At 39.1% G+C, this 20,629-nt stretch overlaps 1 protein-coding gene across 1 annotated transcript in view; it reads right to left on the minus strand.

Annotated features, from left to right (window-relative positions):
• TFCP2L1 (transcription factor CP2 like 1) overlaps nucleotides 1–17,043 on the minus strand; it is a 44,342-nt gene extending 27,299 nt beyond the window's left edge. Inside the window, exons 1-2 of the mRNA XM_088146420.1 lie at nucleotides 16,832–17,043; nucleotides 7,334–7,485 (exon numbers count right to left, since the gene is read on the minus strand). Of these exons, the coding sequence (XP_088002546.1) occupies nucleotides 7,334–7,485; nucleotides 16,832–16,893 (214 nt within the window). The 5' untranslated portion in view covers nucleotides 16,894–17,043. The remainder of the gene's footprint in view (nucleotides 1–7,333; nucleotides 7,486–16,831) is intronic.
• Between the last annotated feature and the right edge of the window lie 3,586 nt (nucleotides 17,044–20,629).

Raw genomic sequence — 20,629 nt, forward strand, 5'->3', positions numbered from 1 at the left:
CCTGGATTGGTCTGAATTATAATATATTGAATCAACCAGAAAGGAGGCAAAAAAATGACATGTTTTTTCAATTCATGATTTGTTTTTTGACCTTTTTTTAACCACTGTGATCTTACAGTAGACTCTATGGAGGCTTAGACAGGTCATAAAAAGCTAGAAAACCACAAACCATGCATCTTTGTATAAATATCATACCAGGCCACAGTTGCAATCAATAAGCAAGTAACAAATTATGGTTTAAAACAAGGAATGACCCCATCAGCCATCAAAGCTTAGTGCAAAGTGTAAACCAAAAGTTATGGTACCATTTCTATAGTCAATAAATTATCAGTGGGTGTCATATAGTATTTATGCTTTCTTGTATTCCACAAAAGCTCTTTTTATGTCTTATGAAATTAGGAGTGCTTATTCCGTGAGACTGCTCTTGATAATTAACATACATATGCCAACATTGCTCCAGTCACATCTTTCTCCTGGAGAGGTTTGCATGTTGAGTTGCATGCCTACAGGAGAAAAGCCAACCTACTATGTAGAAATGTGTGCATATTGACTTCCGTATAAGCCTTATAATGCAACTATACTTGAGGAAGCTTCTCTCCTTCAAAATGTCTGCAAGAGAGAAATGTCAGTGAGAGTTGGAGTTATTTCAATTTTGTAACAGGTAAATAGAGCTAAAACCTTCAAGTCAGGCAGTGTTTCTAAATTCTTAAATCACAAATGGATTATTGACTAAAGGGCTTAATCAGATAACTTTGAGAACAATTTGTGTGAATCTTTGGTTATTTCAGAATAGGAAACTAATCAGAATATTTGATGTGATGATTGAAAGCTAACAACTGTTAGTCACCCCACTCTTTTTCCGGTTGAAGTTCTGGATACTTTCATGAACAGAACAACTTTCCCATCCTGGTGGTCTCTAGATCTGTTGGATGTCAGGTCCCTTGGCCAGACTGGCTGAAAATTTTGGAAGCAGCCTGTACTATATTAGTATAATCTCACAAGCTGCACTGGTATATTATGCTTCAGTTGTACTTTATTTTCTACAATCAGAGTCCCTATCAGCAGGCTGAGTAGTGATAGTTATGTGACATACACCACCATGGTCATCAGATTCAACATTCTTAAATCCCAGTTATTCCTGGCAAGCGCTAACCTATAGTTTTATTTTACACAGTCTAATAAAACTATGGTTCACTTTACTTACACTCATAAGAAGTGTCAGTAAAGACTATATTCATAACAAACAGGAAAAAAAACCCTAGGCTCTTTGTACTTGAACCTTCTAAGTTAAGTCATTTTCTGTTTGTATCTATTATTAAAAATCAAAGACTCCTCCTTTTTAAAATCTCCTTGTCTATATATATTTCCTACACCCTTTTTCTTTATATGAATTTCATTTTTCCTTCTCAAAACCTGAGTTGCTTTGTGTGTGTGTGTGGGGGAGAAATATTGTTCCTTCTCATTTGATTAACAATGGTCCCCTTGCCCATTTATATAGCCTGTAAAAGAACCCTTCCCAGGCACAAGTTGTGTTTTCCAAGAATCAACAAATATCAGGAACTAGAAGCATTGCTCATCTCCACAGAAGCAAAGTGAAGTAAAACCAGTTCCAGGAGACTGAGTTGACATCTCTAAGCCATAACTATTTAATAAGGCATGGTTAATAATCAGCTGGATTCTCAAATAACTCTAAGAAAAAAAGCATATTTTGCAGATCACAAAGGTTCCTACAGTTTACCCATGTCAAAGAACAAAACACAGTCCAGTGTGAATTAATTTAACAACCTAGTGGAAATCTTGTTCATCTGCAGTCAAAATATATTGCATTATTGATGCCCAGTTAAGTAACAAACTAAGAACTCCTGATTATTTTTAGGTTGTTGTTTTTTTTCATTGAACCTCTCTGAGCAACACATATAGCAAGAATACCATCAGAGGGGAAATTAGAAACTCCTCACTTTATTGAAAATCCTACTGATATTTCATCCTTGATATTCAGTGCAATCCTACACACATCTTCTCAGAAACAGGAAAAAAAAACGGTTTCTCTTCAGATCATATAAATCTTTCACCTTTTAGAAATAGATTGTTATACAACCAGAAGATACATGACTGTAACTATAGCTTCCATTTTTCTGCACAGTGGGAAAAGCTTAATGTTTTAAGGAGCCTTCTCCTTGTAGAACTCTCTTTTTATGTAAGGAGTCTCCAACTCTGTATGAAAAGTTATATTATTTAAAGATAATACTTTCCCTGCAATTTCTTTGAAAAGGCCATTTTAAAATAGACAGCCTGTTTCTTTTGGGAAATGAATACATCATGTTGTATGCATTACACTATGACAAAGAAATAACTGTCTGAGGGTTCCTGGAACAAATGTTCCTTTGAACTGAATGTAAAGGACCTCAGATTTAAAGAGCGCACATGTTGGTTGACATTTCTAGTACTATATGGTAAAATCTTTCTGCTGTAAGGATGATTTATGATTGGAACTTCTGCCTTCTTCTGATTACAGTGCAGAAGTTCATACAGACAGTACATTCAACAGCACGAAGTTATTATGAAGCACATAAATAAAAAGCCTACAATTTTCTTGGAACTGTATAGATGTTACAAAGACTGAGTCGAGAGGTTCAGTTAAACTGACATGATACAAAAAGGGAAAGCAGAGAAAGAAGCATGAACTGCAACAACAGTTCTGCCACTGATCTATATAATGTTAATTTGGCTTTTTATTTGCCATGATGATCTTCATGGGAGGAAAAGGATCCAGTTTTCCATAGGATTCCTGCCCTGCAAGTCAAGAACAATTGCAGATTTAGATTCTTTCTGGTAGGAGAAGAAAAAGAAAGTCCTCTTATTGTTTTAATCCTGGGTGATGGAAGAGGGCCAGGCTACTCCTTCTCTTACTATGGATGTCCCTATTCCCTTTATTGGAATTAATTTTTACTCTTATGGCATTCTGATCCTTGTCAGAGTCCAAACTTCCCACTCTTTCCTTTTCTTGTATTCATAAAGGGTATCCCAGAGTCAAGAAAAAGTCTAAGAAATGGTGAGTAAAATGATAATTGACATATTAATCTCTGGCTAGATATAACTGAACTTAGATGCTAGTTTGGATGGGGACAAGGTTACCAGATGATTAATGCTGTGGAGAGAATGAACAATTTCTTCTCCAATTTTTTAATGTTAAGATTTAAGATATGCAGTGATGTCTGATCAGCACTAAGTTTAGGGAAAATGTAAATAATGAACTACAAGATGCATGAAGTATGGCTCTTTAGCTTTTATGTCTTTTAAAAAAAGATAATACACCTTTTTATAATAGATCAACAGAACTCTGGGAGATATGAGATGGACTTTTTCCTCTGGGGCTTAATTTCCAACAATATTTGGAGAAAATGAGGAAATAGAATGAAGGACTACATTGGTTTTAATCCAGTGAAACACAGATTAAGTTAATTTTTTATAATTTTCATAATACCTAGTTGGCCTTATATCCAAAATATTATTCTAGCCCCACTAATATTGTTGTTGGTAAATCCTAATGGCACTGTTAGTTACTGCAGTGCTTGCCTATGTTACTGTTGGTTTTCATGACATAAGAGCTATGTAAACATATAGTAATAATGGTGCTAATAGTTGTTTTTGGACCCATAGTTATGCCTGGTTGTATGTTCAAAAAACAGTCCCAACTATTTTTGTTAAATAACTGAATCCCATTGTAGAATAGAATATATTTCATCCACACTAAATTGTGATTATAAGATTGACGCATAGGTGATCAGTCTGAGTGCTTGTATCAAATCAAAAAGAGTGCAGAACTGATCTTTGGTGTTTGTGTATTACCCAGAGTTAGCTAGGATGAAAAAGCAATTCAAGTTGAAAAGTTATAGCCCTTATCTGGAATTAAGGCCCATTGAACCCAACAGACATAATTCTAAAGAGCCATGTAGAGGATTAAACTGTGAGTGTCTTGAATCCCTGAAGTTGTAACTGTTTGGATATTACTACCAAAAATTAACTTACTTTCATTAATAAAAATGTTGATTATATTTCAATATCCAATTGATATGCCATTTTTTAAAAGCAGTAACAGATCATTTTAAAAACAGAATATGTTTATTTACAAATGACATTTTGTGCCTCAAACAAGCTTACTAAAGCATTGTCATCAACATTAATAAAAGAGAACTGAACATTAATATTTTGGTTCCAGTAATTAATAGAACTGTTCCTTTCCACAGGAAATTTTGAATTTCAGGCAAGGTAAATATGAATGAATACAACTCAACAGTTGCTCCTTATTCAGGAAAAATAGATAACTTTAAGCAATATCTTTTCTGCATTAAAAGTCTTAGCCCAATTACATCAGTGAAGCAATCACTTGCTGACTTTACTGAGGAGGAACATGGACACATTTGCTTGGGAGCAGTTGCTTCTCCAGAAAATATAATCCTTTCTGTAATCCACTTGCTGATTTTGTAAGCCTAAGCAGAGCTGGGCCTGATTAGTCCTTGGACAAGAGGGCACCATAGAACCGTAGAGCTCTAGGCTCAATTGGGTAGTAGAAAAGTCTTCCCAGAAGAAAGAAATGGCAACTATTTCCATACCTTTGCTAAGAAAACTACAGGACATGTCCATGAAATCACCAGGAATCAAGATTTCCTTGGAAATATCTTTTTTATCCCTGTAACATCAAAACAAGACTCCTTCCCTGATCAGTTACTTCCTCTGCTCACCTCATCTCCATCCAGTTATGTTCTTCCCTTTCTTTTTCCTTCCCTTCCCAGTGTAGTGACCCATTCCACCCACCTCTAATCTGTTTTTCTTCCTTTTTTGCTATTTCTAGTTGAAGGAGAAAGGGGAAAATATGTTTCCGTGTTTACTACAGAGAAAATGATTGGCATTGATGTTATAAATGGAATACCTTATTTTACATTTTGTCATTCTTAGCTGACTTGACAAATCTAAGCAGAGTTTGACCAGCCTAGTACTTGGATGAGAGACCAACTTAAGGGAAGTTGAAAAATCACCCTAGAACAAAACAATGGCAGACCACTATAACTATACAGTACTACATGGACATGCCTCAGAAGTCATTAGAAGTTGTACTCAACTCAGAGATTTTACTCTACAGGCAATTAATTTTAATCGGTTGTTATTAATTCAGTTGTTAGCATTGTACTTTCCCTGCCCTTTTTTGAAGTGTGGCTTCTAGCAAATATATAACGTAGATACATATATCCAAACACAAGTGTGAAATATCCCCACATTTATTAGGGAAAGAGAAACCTCCAAGAATGATTTCAGATAGATTTGGAAACCCTAGGTTGACAAAGTAGGAAAGCTGGATTTTGTCTTGTTTTATAATTTGAGAGATCTACTCTTCTTTTGGGGGGATTGTCTTACCTTGACAACATTGCAAAAATAGTTTATAACTGGGAAAAGTGCATGACTCTGAAGATATCCTCCCTCAGCATACTATTTACCCATCCTAGGACTAGCTTTGTGTGTTAAGCACAGGAGACCTGGATGACAGGAAAGAATGAAGTTCCTATGACTACTCAGTGTTGTGGTGTTTGCTCATGCAAATAATTGCCTAACTGGTATCTTCAGTGATGAATGACCCAAAAACAACTGTTAATATAAAGTCTGAGTTTTCCTGGAATTCTTTTGAAAGTCTTAGTTCCTTATTTTTGAAATATGGAAAATATTTGCACTCTGTTTATTTTGGCTAAGTAAAGATCAGAGATTTCATGGGTGGACCATTTAACATCAATAATTGTTTTTTAAGATTTCCCTTAAAGAAAAGTGCAATTAATATTAAGTAATTAGAATATGCTTCTGTTGTCACTTGACAGTGTTCAATATTATCTGAACATCATATGAAATCCATATAGAGATTATTCTAGAGCTGGGAATAGTTATTATTCTGAGAGTCCACATATAATGTATTGGGTAGAACTTTTTCCTGATGCTATCAGCGGATATCATGCTCTATCCACAGCAATTCTTCTGTAGTACAAGCCGTTCTAGGTGCACGAGATAAACAGCAGGGTTCTTTTCAACCAGAACACTTTAATGGAGCTGATTCACTATTTCATAATATCCTTATACCAGGAATCTATAGTTAAAAAGAACTTTTGACTTTATAGAGACAGTTCCTATATTATTTAAAGTTACTCTAGAATTAGGTTCACATATTACTCTAGGTCTGTGTTTTATTAAATAAACTACAACTGGCTGGATTTGTATAGCATGCTGATTGGGCTCACTTCATATTAAACTGAAATGTCCAGGGTTGTGCAATGCTTGGAATTTAAAGAGAAAGGGATGATTTGGAGCATGTGAGGCTGCATACTTAGCACTTGTCAGCAACTCCTCAAACCCAAGATGTCTTTTCCCAGGTCTGGGCAGCCATACAATTCCATGAAAGGATGCAGCTGTTTCAAAGGGTTGTTGAGAAGTACTACATGCTCCAAAGCATCTTTCTCCCTTGAAATCCAAAACATAGCCCAAATCATGTGGGTTGTTTGGTTTAGCATATTGAATAAAATACAACTGACTGGGTTCATGCAACAAGCTATCAACAACACGCAAGTTCAACCTAACAACTGTGTGCTGTACAAACACACTTTTTCCACAAACCATTCACTATCCAAGTCTCAATATTCATTGCGGTATTCCATCTTTTCTGTAAGAAGCCCAGGATCATACACTACATTCTCCAACCCATACAATGTGCACCCAACACAAATGTCTTCCAGATGTGTTGGCCTACAACTCTCAGAATTCCTGGCCAAATTGATGTCTATGCTGGATGGAAATTCTGAGGATACTAATTTTAAACATCTAGAGGGAACTTGCTGGGAAAGACTGTTGAATACTGCACAGCATTTTGTAGCAGAATCTCTATATTACATGGTATACAATCTGCATTTTTCTATTGTATCTTGCTTCCTAGATTCAGTAACCATATAGTATTGCCTTAGTAGAAGCAAAGCAAAATCTACAATCTCTCATCAAATGTCCTCTTTTTCTACCTTAACAGAAGAACCAATGTTAAATAAGTACAACATTGCAAATGGTAATCATATTTTTTCATTAGTCAAATATACCTCAAACACAAAAGTAGTGAGAATAGAGTCTTCCCAAATAAATATAATTCTACTCCACTGTGGCACATTTCAGACACAGTACATTAAATGATTATGGTCCCCCAGCCATGCACTAACAGCCTTCAGACCAAATTAGGGCCTGCTGTGTTTAGTCTTGAAATCACCAAAGATCAATTCAAACAATTGTCCATTCAATTTTGTGTTGGTCCTACCTTGGTTGAGATAAGTCAAAGTCTCTTCATGAAGCTTTATGGCAGGAGATGTAGCTGCACAGAGCACATATTGAAATGGAGGGAGTTTTGCATCATTCTCAGGGGAAAGCTGAGGCTCTTCTTGTTTAAAGAATGGTAGTGCAAGCACATCACTGAAAAGGTAAAATAAAAAGTTAGTAAGCAGTGGGTTACCTTTTTATGGCACAGCTACAATGGAGTGAAAGGCAGAATCCTCTGAACCCATACTCCATGAGTAGTTTTTCTGTGAAACATTCATTTTGCTTGAATAAGTTAACCTGTCAAAAACAAAAGAGATGTCAATTTCAATACATTTCAGTATTACCAAATTTGTATGATTGAAATTGGTGGACTAAACTCAATATGATATACAAAGAAAAGGATACATAAATATATGCTGTGATAATACTGTTTTTCAAGTAATCTTATTTAATATAGTATCATATATTCTGTCACATTCATAGATGCAGACTGAATTACTTTCTAAAGAAAGAGCCATGTTAGTCTCTTACAGCAAAAACAGCAGGGAGCTGTGTCGCATATTAAAGTTTAAGAAGTTTGCTCCTGCATAAGCTTTTATGGACTCCAGGCCACTTCATTACATGCATGGAATCTACTGTTGAGAAAAGGGTGGGGGAGAAACAGAACGATAATGTGTATATACATACCCAAACTATTGATAGAGAGAAAGGGAGGGAGCAATATAATGGAAACATGAAATACATAATTACTTTTTTTTTTGGCCATCACCAAAATATCAGTTAAATATTACTTGAGTTCTATTCAGGTGTGTAAGTGTTTGTGCCTTCAAGTAAGTTGTTCCCTCCTGGAGACTGCCTGGACAAGTCCCTGAAGTTTTCTTGGCAAGGTTTTCTTGGAAGTGGTTTGCCCTTGCTTCCTTCCCAGGGCTGAGAGAGAGTGACTGGCCCAAGGTCACCCAGCTGGCTTTGTGCTTAAGGTGGGACTAGAATTCATAGTCCCCCAGTTTCTAGCCTGATGCTTTAACCACTACACCAAACTGGCTCATTCAGTTATTACAAGTAGTAAAACTCACTAGTATCCTCTGTAAAGTCATACTTTTTATTTCAAAAATATAATCCTGAATTCTCCTATTACTGTCAACCTCATTTCTGCAAGGGTCAGTTAGCAATTTGGAAAACTTAATGAAAATCTATCCACAAAGTATGGAGGAAGAAGAGAACTAAAGCATTCAAGCTAGATGTTGTTTTAAAGTTATCTTTATGAGAAAGATGTTATGACAAGAATGCAGATCATGTTAGAAAATAGTTTTCTTAAAATAAAGGACTTATGGTAAGTAGGAGGTAGATTTTCCCAAACATACTTCAATCTATGCAACTGTTCTTTGTAAGACAAGACACTCCAGAACTATTTCAGCATACAACCTCCTCATACCTAACCCCTCCCACCAAGAACTAGGAAACTTATCTCAGTCTATCCTTCCAGAAACCACAATTCCTAGAAACTATTCCCAAGCTCAAAACAGCTGTTCTCCAACTCCAAGTGATTCAGTCATCACCCCCTTCATAAAAAACAAAGTACAAAGATGTGTGCGCATGTGTGATAGATTTCAGACATGAACCTCATATTCAGTTAACGATACCAGATAATGGATACACATATAGCTTGCTGGCTGCAGGAGAAATCTATTACCTGTTCACATTCTGGTGTACTCAAGAAAAGTTGGTATTAAAGTCTAGCTCAACTTCTGGTGACTTCCCTGACTGTACAAGTAGTTTTCTCAGCAGTAGTACATAAGTGGTGTGCCATGGCCTTCTTCAGAATTAGATTTTCCAAGAATTTAGAATTTCCAAACAAGTTGGGCCACATTCTAAAACTGTTTAACCAGTCATGAGACTGGGAACATATATTGTATGCCCAAAGTTAAAAAGTCAGAGTGTGTATAATGAAAAGTTCAGTTATAGTTGAGGAATATACATGTAATATGAGGTTTCAGGAAAGTGATATTTTATAGTATTAAAACTAATTATACTGCATCCATATTTGTTTCTAGTCTAAGGCAATTCCCTTTTAAAAATGAACAAAGCAAAAATTGTGCCTTCTTCTAAGCAGAAGCAATCAAAATATACTTCTCACTTTTCTAACAAGTCCAATTCACTTAATTTACTGGGCTTGATTTTTGTTGTTGATTCTAAATATTCAGGAGATGCAGCATTAGGTCAACTGTCTTCCATGTAATTTTTGTGCATGTGGGGAGAAAAAGCATTTTTAGATGCCACCGCATCTATAGTTATCAAGGCAATCCATAAACATCAACTGAAAATTAAAGCAAGAAGGTGTTTGTCTTGTGCCTTTACAGATTAATAATTCACTTTTCACCAGCAGGAAGATGAAAAAAACTTCTGAATCCATTAAACATATCTGTTTGATAATAAACATGATAAAAGTTCTTAACTGAGAGAGAATGCCATTTCGTTTTATGGGCGAAAGCTAAAGGGTAAAGGGCACGAGAGCTGCAGGGTTAAACATGAAGATGTAGACAGTTTTGCTGGTAACTCTGACAATGTCCTAGCAATATTATGTCTCTATTTTATAGTTTGCTGAAATAATTGTGTCAAAGATAGTAAAGTAATACATTTTAAACACAATACAGAATTTAGGTTAGCAAGAACCTAAACAAACCCAGCAAAACACATTCTAAGTGTTCTAGTTGGATAACCTATCATAATGGCTGAATAGGTATACTGGGAAGACCTTACTTCAAATCTTATTTTAAGGATGACCACCATTTCATCTTCAGATCTGCTATATAGAGCCTTTACACTACCCCAGTGTAGAGAGTTACCATAATGTAACTGGGAATGTGTAAAAGCACTGAATATTAATAGTCTTGTAAAAAGAGTGGTTATTATGAGCACACTTAATCTCCTTCCTTTATTAAGTCAAAGAACCAGGGTGAAGTAGTGACTAAATGAGTCTTCACCAATCTGGTGCCCTCCAGATGAGTTGAATCTTGTAGTTTGAATGTTGGCTGGTTTACTACAACTTACACATTCTAAAACAGTAATAAAATATACTATGCATTATAGATTCGTGGCCCATGTATGTTTTCTTACAAGAAAATCTGTGCTCAGTGCAGAACAGATTGAAAGATAAAGAGGATTGGAGATGCACTTATGCTAGAAAAATGTCATACTTTGGCACTCCAAGTGGCACAAAAGCATGTTCTCTTTCTTGAAAACATAAACAAGTGATAATGTTTGAGCACTCCCTGCTTCTGCCTTCAAGAAAGTAGTAGAAGACATTTCCCTATTATCTACTGGCAAAAGCATTGGAAAATCATTAGCATGCCTTTAATAGGTTCCTCAGTGAAACACCATCTTTACATACTTCAGAGCTAAATTGAGACTGCCATTCCAGGGGTTGGAAAGCTTTCCAGATGGTGTGACCTCTTGCTTCCGCCCCCCCCCCCGCCATTTTATATAGCATGTTTGCATTTCTTTTATGGAGATCCCTTACAGTAAACTCTATCCATTGTTTTTGAAAGATTTAGATTTATAGGCTTCACCCATCCCAGGGGCTGGGCTGGTAGCAGAATTGCACAATGTAAAATTACATAGTTCACCCTCCCAGAAGACTTGCTATCTGCAGTATTACAAAACCAGGTGAAAAAAAGAGGACAGAAAAAAAAATAAAGGAATATAAGCCCCACCCCTTTCCAAAATCAACATACTCAAATCCTTACATTTCAGTTCTGTCTAGAAGCCTAAATCTAGATAGGGGTCTCCTATCTAGCTATCTCCTTCATACTCCATTTCCCATGTACCCATCCATTTTACCTGATTCTGATTAATGAGAATTATGCTTAGTTCAATTCCAGTGGGAAAATGCTAGTTTTAAAACATCCAGTGAATTTAAGGACGTAGATGAACAATGGGAGGATAAATCTCCTTCATTTAAACTGAATGTCCACTTCATGTTCAATAATCCATTTGAAACTACACTATATCTTCTTGATCAGAAAAGTTAATATCAAAGGATTAGGAAGGAAAAAATTTAATTATATTGCTGGCAATATTATTTAGGTGGTAGAAATACAGGAAATAAATGTAATAATGCAGCATTTAATTTTAGTCTGCTACTGATTTGAACAAGGACTAATAATCCAGGCTAGAGAACATTTCTTTGAAAAAACAGAATAACATGCACTAGATATAAACTGGTTGCCAAATGAATGCTCACTCTTCAGGTTCACTGCTTCCATGGCTAGTGCGCAAGACATAGTACACATATATTAGAATCAAAAGAACAAAAAAAAATACAGCATATCTTCATTCATATAATGTTGCATATCATTGGCAAAATATTGCATAATTTATTCAACAATTTTTTCCCCATTTCTTTAAGCATTAATTTTAAAGTAGCCCATCTAAGAAATCCAGTTCTCCCCCCCCCCCCCCAATTTCTTCTGGTTTCTTTTTAGAGTCAAAACTAAAAAACTTAAGAATTTTTTCTCCCCACTTCCCTTTTCTTCTTCTCTTCTCCAGAACGTTAAAGTAGGGACTAAGAATGTAATTCTATATACGTCTATTCACAAGTGAGCACTTGGGGTTCGGTTCACACATTCTGCAAAGCCATTATATAGTCTGTTATTCAAGAAAGCAGGGCTGTGGAGTTAGCTAAAGACACTTATTTTGTGTACTAGGACTTACTGTATAAACCAAGGAAGCATCAGATTCCTGTGAATTTAAGCTGCAGATTAAAAGAAACTATTGTCCTTTTGAAGGAAATATATCTTGACCATAAATAATGCAGGTAAGCCTTCTCTACACCAACAGTCACTTTATAAACTTATGGTAACAGCTGGTTGGATGGTATGAAAATGGTAGAGAGACAAAAACACAAAATATTGTTACATTTAATTCTACCAGCATCATTAAAAAGACTGACTCACTGTCTTTTGCACAAACAAACAATTTGAAAACAGCATAAGCAGTATGGAAAATCACACGGAACTGGACTGCACAAAGAGCATCAGCTTCCACCAAGCCTGCTTGAAATTCACCTTGGTGGCAAGACAGCTGTCTTACACAACTTGCTCATGCATGGTTGAATGAATGAATGAATGAATGAATGAATGAATGAATGAATGAATGAATGAATTCACTTGATTTTCTGGGTTTGCACAATATACTACATCATAAACATCACATGGCCTGGGTCCACACAACATGCTGGCTAATCATGATTAGCCTGTGTGTCCTGTGGACCCAATGGGTAAGCATAATAACTGAAACATAAGATTGAAACAATCATAGTTTTCTCCTCTGGCCTAGCAGAGGTGTTCTCTGAGATGACTCCTGTGCCTTTCAGAATTGCACAGAACAGAAAGGTGTACTAAGTGAGGCATTTCCTAACAAAGGTCAGCAGTGATGAGAGAGGTTGAATGCACTGTGTCTTCTTAATGCATGGAAATAGCAACTTTAGCAGGACAGGCCCAGCAAGCTTATAAAATGACATTGATCACAGCAGGGCTCCTTACCTTACAATTATATGGCTTCAGCAAATTCCAAAGTATTTGTATTTGCCTCTTGGGAGTTAAGCTTCCCAAAGTGGCATTATCACCATCTTGTTTCATTAGGAAAGAGACACATTTGTGCAGCAATTATTTACTTACCCCAGACTAGCACCTTTCAGATGCATGAAATGTAGGTAGGTAGGTAGGTATGACAACACCCTGACTTTTCAACCAGCAGGATGTGCTGCTGGCTGGGGAATCTGCAAATTGTAGTGTACCCCCTGTGGAAGACAACAAGTGGGGAAAAGCTGTACTAGTTGATAAGGTTTCAGAAGACTGGCTCCTGAACTAGGCAAATCAACTAGACAAATGCTCACAGGCTTTAACTAGATTAGAGTCCGCAAGGTGCCGTGCAGCAGGTCTCAGATTTCATTTAAAAGCAGCATATATTCTAACCTTTGGTAAAGTTTCCTTTAGGTCACATTTGACTCCTGGTGACTTCATGGATAGGAGCATGAGGTTTTCTTGGTGCTTCACTGCCTTCCTCTGTTATGTTTCCTTTTCTCATTAGCCTACCGACTGGTATTCCCTGTAAGTCTCTCTTCCAAGTAGTGAGCTAAGCTCCAATCTTAGAGCAGATTGGCTAGGTGCTGCCACCTTCTGAGACACATTCTAATCCTTAGATCAGTGTTTCTCAACCTTGGCAACTTTAAGATATGGGGACTTCAACTCCTAGAATTCCCCAGCCAGCCATGCTGGCTGGGGAATTCTGGGAGTTGAAGTCCACACATCTTCAAGTGGCCAAAGTTGAGAAACACTGCCTTATGCCTTAGATAATGTCATTAAAACTTCTAAGCAAGATTTAGTGAGTGGCTTCTCAGGACCACCTAAGTCAGGTACCATGACTGAATTAACACAGACACAGAAACAAAATCAAACAACCTGTATGATTTGTGAATCTGCATTTACTCAACCAATTTTGCTTTTCTTACCTCAGCTCTATCCAACCTGATGAAGAGTTCTGTGAAGTCTGAATACTTGTTTACTTATTATGGCATTTTAGTTAGCTTTAAAAAAGATTTTGCCAAACAATAGATTTTTAAACAGCATGCACAATTATACATTTTTTAAAAAATATTATTCCTAACCACATTCAAATCATATTAAAACAAACAAACAAAGGGCCTTTCCACTTATGGCTTGCTGCTTAGAGGGTTCAAATGAAGACCTTCCATTTGTTCTTACACTGTTCACTGTCCTTTTTGCTTAAAGACAGTTAAGTAAAACATGACTAATGTAGAAATAAAGCAGGAAAAAACTGGATTCATCAAGTCCAGTAAGTAAAATGAATTAAAGGAACTACTCATCATTCATAGGCAGGGGTGGGGGGAGAAGGGGCAGGGTTGAGGTCATACATCTAACAAACCATTAGACAGTCTTTTAAATCTGCAAGATATTTGCAAATGCTTGACATTTCTGAAAGAACACTTTGTGTGTTCCAAATTTGTTCATTAAATGGATTAACTTCAGGCAACCTCATCTGAGCATCTTTACTCAGTATAGCCAATAGTTTTCCTTTTTTACCACTCTACATCTAGTTGAGGAGGGCCGGTTTGGGGAATATGTTTGTTTTTCCTGCAACAGACTACATCTTGCCGCATCTTTTATTATATAAAAGTGTTGTTGACTACAGTCCACTTATCAAAGGGATTCCACATATCTGAAGGAACAGACCATATCTCAAAAACATTTATGCCATATTAATTTGGACACTTTTCTTAGTGTTTAAAATTGGCTTTTTCTTTGTTTTTAAAATGTCACAGAAGATCTATAGACATGCCAGAGAGATGGTTGAAGCAAGGATGACTTGCAGGGATACAATGGGATGGAAAGGTTTAGCGAATGGTGTTGTGTAACATCGATTCAGTTACATTTCCTTTTCTTTTATCTCCTACTTTCCTTTCCTTTTTACTTCTTGCCTGTTTTCTGTGCTTTGTATAACATTGCATACTCTAAAAAGGACTAGCATGATGAGTGTCTATATACATACAGTAGTTGCATAAGAAATTGCAGGAAAAACAAAGCCTTTTTGAACCTTAGAAACTGAAACAAACTGAGACAGACCATATGGCTACAACTCTTGCCTAATTTTTAAATGCTTCTGCTCCTAACCCCTGCTTTTGGTACCACATCTCTGTTGAAGAATTTCAAGAAACTGAAAGCTCCTTTGAGTTCATTATTTATTGAGCTCTAATAAAGGTATGGTGAACTAAAATCCACACCTTTGTAGATATGTATATACAAAGTTATAGAGACCTATATGGAGAGCCAGTTTGGTGTAGTGGTTAAGGTACCAGACTAGAAATCAGGAAATGGTGAGTTCTAGTCCCACCTTGAGCACGAAGCCATCTGGGTGACCTTGGGCCAGTCCCTCTCTCTCAGACCTAGGAAGGAGGGAGTGACAACCACTTCCAAAAACGTTGCTGAGAAAACTGCAGGGACTTGTCCAGGCAGTCATCTGGAGTCAAACACTGACTGGAAAACATACACACACACACACACAAAAGAGACCTACAGGGTAGTGAAAGGGTATTCCTGCCAACTTAGGATGGCATTTAGTGAAAGTGTTTATTCTTTAATAAATATATATTAATCTTTTAACAAGGTTGTATATTACAACATTTTAACATTGACTACAGTAATGATCCTCCCACAACAGGTACTGAGGGGAAAAAAAGTATGAGATTATTTATTTATTTATATATTTATTATTAACAGGCAACAGCTTACAATTTAAATACCATACTTGACCGACACAATGGGGGAACCACACAATCCCAGACTGGTGGTTATTTAATCCAAATTAAATTACGTACCATCCTCCCATGCTCAGGCGCCACTACAGATCAGTTCCCCTAGTCACACATCTTTTAACTAATCTGATTGGTCTGATCTGAAATAGTTAACCCATACTCTTTATATGAAATAGGAGCTGTAACTGGCAGAGCTTTTCTATAATTTTCACTTCTTCAAATATTCATCACCTATCCACTACAGGGATGGTCGTCAGGTATCCCAATCCATTCCACTACACAGAGAACAGGCAGCAGTTCACAGAGTGTGTAACAGCCTAGATACATCCCGCTCTCCCAGTTCAGAGAGTAACCGCAGGCAAACGGGTTCCCAGGATGGAATCAACCAGTTCAGACACTCTAACTTTCTGGAAGTCATCCCCAAACAAAGACGCACAAGGAGAGTTCATGTATAAATTGGATCTTTCACTCGTACAGTTCTATTCTCGGGAAACGGGTTTGATCCTTTTTAACTAACATATCTGCATAAAGTTTCACAGAACCAGTCCCTCAATTTATGTTTTATCTTTCCGTTCTTTTGGTGTTTCCCCACTGTTCGTTTTATGATGTAAGGTCTTTTACAGCGGAGAGGAGTTTACGTTGCCAATGCAGCCAATGCCCCGAAAAGCGTTCTGGACCGACAGAGCGGTACAAACCACCAACGGGAGGTCCCCGAGACTCCGTGCAGGTTCGCTCCTCCTAAATCTGCGCTCCCCGCTCTTCGTTCCGCAGGACGCCGACAGCTTCCCACCAGCGCCTCTACGAAAGCTCAGGAGTCACTCCCTCTAAGGATGACACCTGAATACACGCGTTGGTTCGCGCTATTAGATCCCCTCAGCCAACCCCATGCCCCTCGCATCAGAAGCCGCCCCTAAAACACCCCAAACCCAACTCGAAGCGATCCCCCAAAGCCGCGCCGCCTCGCAAAAGTAGCGGATGATGGTTTCTCCGCAGCAGTCGCTTTCGCTCGTACTGACTAGTTGCCAACTTGCTGCAGCGCCGACTGAATAGCTCCCCCCGCCGCGCGAGCTTTTTTTTTTTTTTTTAAGTTTTCCTTCCCCCGGGATCGCGGACATCCCACGTCCTCTCTCGGCCCGCCGCGGCTGCTTGCCTTCGCTGGGGCTCACTCACCGCAAGTAGCTGCCCGTCGAGTGCTGGTTGTAATGCTCCGGCTGCGTGTGCCAAAACAGCATCTTGCTCTCCGCTCCCCGGCAACCCCGACCCCAAGCCAAATCCCTCCGCCGGGCGGGCTGCGACCTCGAGGCGCTCAGTCAGCAGCGAGGCAGCGACGGCCGCGGGCACTCGACGGCCGGAGCCGCTCGGCGCGCTTTTATTGGTCAGCCGCGTGAGCCGCTGGGCGGCCGCTCCCAGTGCTGAGGTCAGGCGCGAGTTCCTTGGCTTTCCCGGTTTTTTCCTCCGCCCCGCCACGACTGGGCGCCGGTCCCTTGGTTGTCGCCCGCGGCATAGGTGGAAAAGCTGAGGAGGAGCCACCGAAGCGGATTGGAGAGGGGAGACGAATGCTTCGCAGAAATAGAGCAAGAGGCGGGTGCCTCTCCCAGGGATACCTCCCCCTCCACTGGTGCCCCAGTTGCAGAGCATTGCATGCAGTCGCCTCCGAGGTGATGCCGAGAAGCTTTGTGACTTCGGGTCCCTCAGATGGCACTTTGCAGCGTCCCCGAAGTTGAGCAGAGGGAGGGGCAGCTTCTACGTCGCTTCTGGAGGGGTGGTGGGGATTAACTATGACCCCTGCAGGAGAGGGTCTCCGTGCAAATAGGTAATGTGGAGTAAGGTTGCCCTGAGGTGAAAAATGCCCTCTGTGGGCTTTTCTTATTCGGGGAAAGGACATCTTTCTGAGTCAGGCAGGGGTAGCTTTTATGCCCGGTAAGTTCGGATTTGAGGGAAATTATAGTGGAGCTCCATACAATTCATGTATGGAGCTGCACTGGGGTTTACCCAATTAACTCAATTTGAAGGGCTGCATTTGTGGCAATGAACCATAGGAACACAGCCAAAGGCCTGGTTAGCTTTCCTGAAGTAAATACAGCTTAAATGACCAAAAGTGTGCATTCTTTGCATTTTGGATGGCTATGCAGAACACTGAAAATTGATTTCCGAGATTGGGTTTTTGTTGTTAATTTTTAAGACCCTCAATCTGCCCTCAAGTATTTCAAACAGGAATCCAAAGATAAGATAACCTAGTCCCATGCAGCTCCCCAAAGGCAGCTGCTGAAAAGGCTGGCATTGCATGATCTACTGAACCACAAACTAGCCAACCACATTTGTGTGAACTCACCCTATGTGGTTCAGTGTGTTTTGAAAACTCAAAAGACTGGGTTAATTAGATAAACCATGGTTTAGGTAATCAGGCTGTACAAAGAGAGCTAAATATTCTAAATTAGGATGGAAGAAATGTAGATCACTAGAAATCTTGAGGAAAAACATATCTTATACAGCATTTAGTGGTAATTTTAATAAGTGATTTAGAATTAGTTAAGTATAAATAAATTCTTGCAGGGTGATTTGAAGTAGGACCACAATAGGAGGGGGAAATGATCTAGTTCCTTCCTGCTCTTTGGACCCCTTTTCCATAGGGAAGGAAGACTGCCATTGATAAATTTATGCTTTTCAGTTAAAATGATTACCTTGTATTATTTGGACTTCAAAAGATGTTAAGTGGCTACAAGTTGAATTGGCACTGGATTCTTCAACTGTTAGGGTAATACCATTCCAATACTAGGAATAAATATCTATCATCACAAGTCCTTAGTCAACACTTACCTTAGAAGTTCAGAAAGGATTTAAGCAGTTTGTGATTTCTGATTTTTTTCCTCCCATTCCTTGATTACCAAAGTTTTAAACATGAATAATTATGTATTGTCGAAGGCTTTCACGGCCGGAATACAATGGCTGGTGTGGGTCTTCCGGGCTGTGTGGCCGTGTTCTGGAAGTTTTGTTTCCTCACGTTTCGCCAGCACCTGTGACCGGCATCTTCAGAGTGCAGGAGCACAGACAGGAGCAGTTCTCTCTCTTCCCCTCCCCCCCCCCAGATCTCTATAAATACCCACAAAAGGGTCACATCACCCTGGGCACAGAGAGAACTGCTCCTGTCTGTGCTCTTGCTCTCTGAAGATGCCAGTCACAGATGCTGGCGAAACGTTAGGAAACAAAACTTCCAGAACACGGCCACACAGCCCGGAAGACCCACACCAGCCATGAATAATTATGTTCAAGGAAAGGAAGTTAGAGAACTGTTTAAGATTAGAGATATTATATACTACAAGCAGCAAAAGAAGCCAGAAAAGGATATGTTTCTTAAATACACGCACACACACACACACACACACAGATTCTTTTGAAAGTCTTAAATTATGGTAGGAGGACTTGTGATTGGAACTTGTTGAATCAGCCTGGAACTCTTTATATTTAAAGTTCCCTTCAAATCTATTTTAGCAGCAGCATTAAAAATGGCATTATATTAATCAATGTATTTCTAGTGTGTATTGTAATTACTACTTCTGGTGACTTAATTGTCCATTTTCCACAAGAGGTAATATATATATAATTGTTGATTGCCAGACCTACTAGAGCAAAACACTGAAAAAATGAAGTTCTTTTTTTAAGATCAACATATTTAAAAGGGGGGAAATAAGCATTTGAAAAATATAACAAAGCAGCAAAGAAGTTGAAGTGTCCTTTAATTATATATAGTTTTATTCACATTTAATCTCCATTTTTTCTCAAATTAACAAAGTCATCTTTATACCAATATCACTGCTAGCCATGTTCGACATAATGCCTATGCCAGAAGTGTTATTTAGTTTTTAAAAGTGTTTCCTCTTTTCTTTTTAAGGCTAAGTCTGCCTGAAAAGCACCAAGCTAAGCAACTGCAGCAGCTGCCATCTGGTTTCCCCAGAGCAGTCTGAGCTCTGATGTTTTCCAGTGGTAAGTACTTAGTTTGGGGAGGAGTGTTCCTGATAGTGTTATGAGGCCCCAGGGAGCAACTTGCTCAGTCTCAACCTCCCTGTAAACATGCCATCCCAGTATAGATTCTCTAGAGCACAATGAGAAATGAAAATGGAATTAAACCCAGCAAAACATAGGGCTACCCTTGAAGAGTATCCAGAAGCTTCAGCTGGTCCAGAATGCAGCTGCATGGGCTATTTTTGGAGCCCCAAGAAGGGCCCACATAACACGGTTGCTCCGTGAGCTGCAATGGGTACCAGTTTGCTTCCAGGTCCAATTCAAGTTGTTGGTTATCACCTTTAAAGGCCTACATGGCATGGGACCAGGTTACCTGAGGGACCACCTCTTCCCCATGATTTCAACCCCATCCCACTCAATCACACAGAGAGGGCATGTTTCGGACCCCCTCGGTAAAAGAGCTCTGGCTAGTGGGGTCCAGAAGGCGGGCCTTCTCTGCTGTAGCCCCTGCCCTTTGGAAAATTCTGCCCCCGGAGGTGAGATTGGCCCCCTCGCCCCTAGCCTTCTGGAGGGATTTGAAGACCTGGTTCTGCCGCTTGGCCTGGGGTGGGGAGGGAAGACATCAAGAGTGGGGATGGCTAGCCCCTTAGGGGCCTGTCTGCTGCAGCTCTGAAAACCATCATCCTCTTGGACCTTTTCTTTCTTTTAGTATTCTTTTAGGTAATTTTATACAGTGGTACCTCGGGATACGAACGCCTCTACTAACGAACATTTCGGGTTACGACCAGCTTCGGCAGGAAAATTTTACCTCGGGTTATGAACTTGCCTCTACTTACGAACCGGATCCGCGGCCATTTTCCCTGCTGTCACGCAGTCGCGGCTTCCTGTGGGCGAGGTCGCAGTAGCAAGGAGATGTTCGGTGAGGCTCGTGGTGTGTTTTGCGGTGTTTTGTGAAGGTTTTTGGTGTGCGTGTTAGCATGGCTCCAAAGAAAATGCAGAGCAGGCTTG

This window comes from Python bivittatus, unplaced genomic scaffold, assembly GCF_059951505.1.
Source record: "Python bivittatus isolate LINGU-HERP-01145 unplaced genomic scaffold, Pbiv_v1 ctg000480_np1212, whole genome shotgun sequence".
Lineage (NCBI taxonomy): Eukaryota > Metazoa > Chordata > Lepidosauria > Squamata > Pythonidae > Python > Python bivittatus.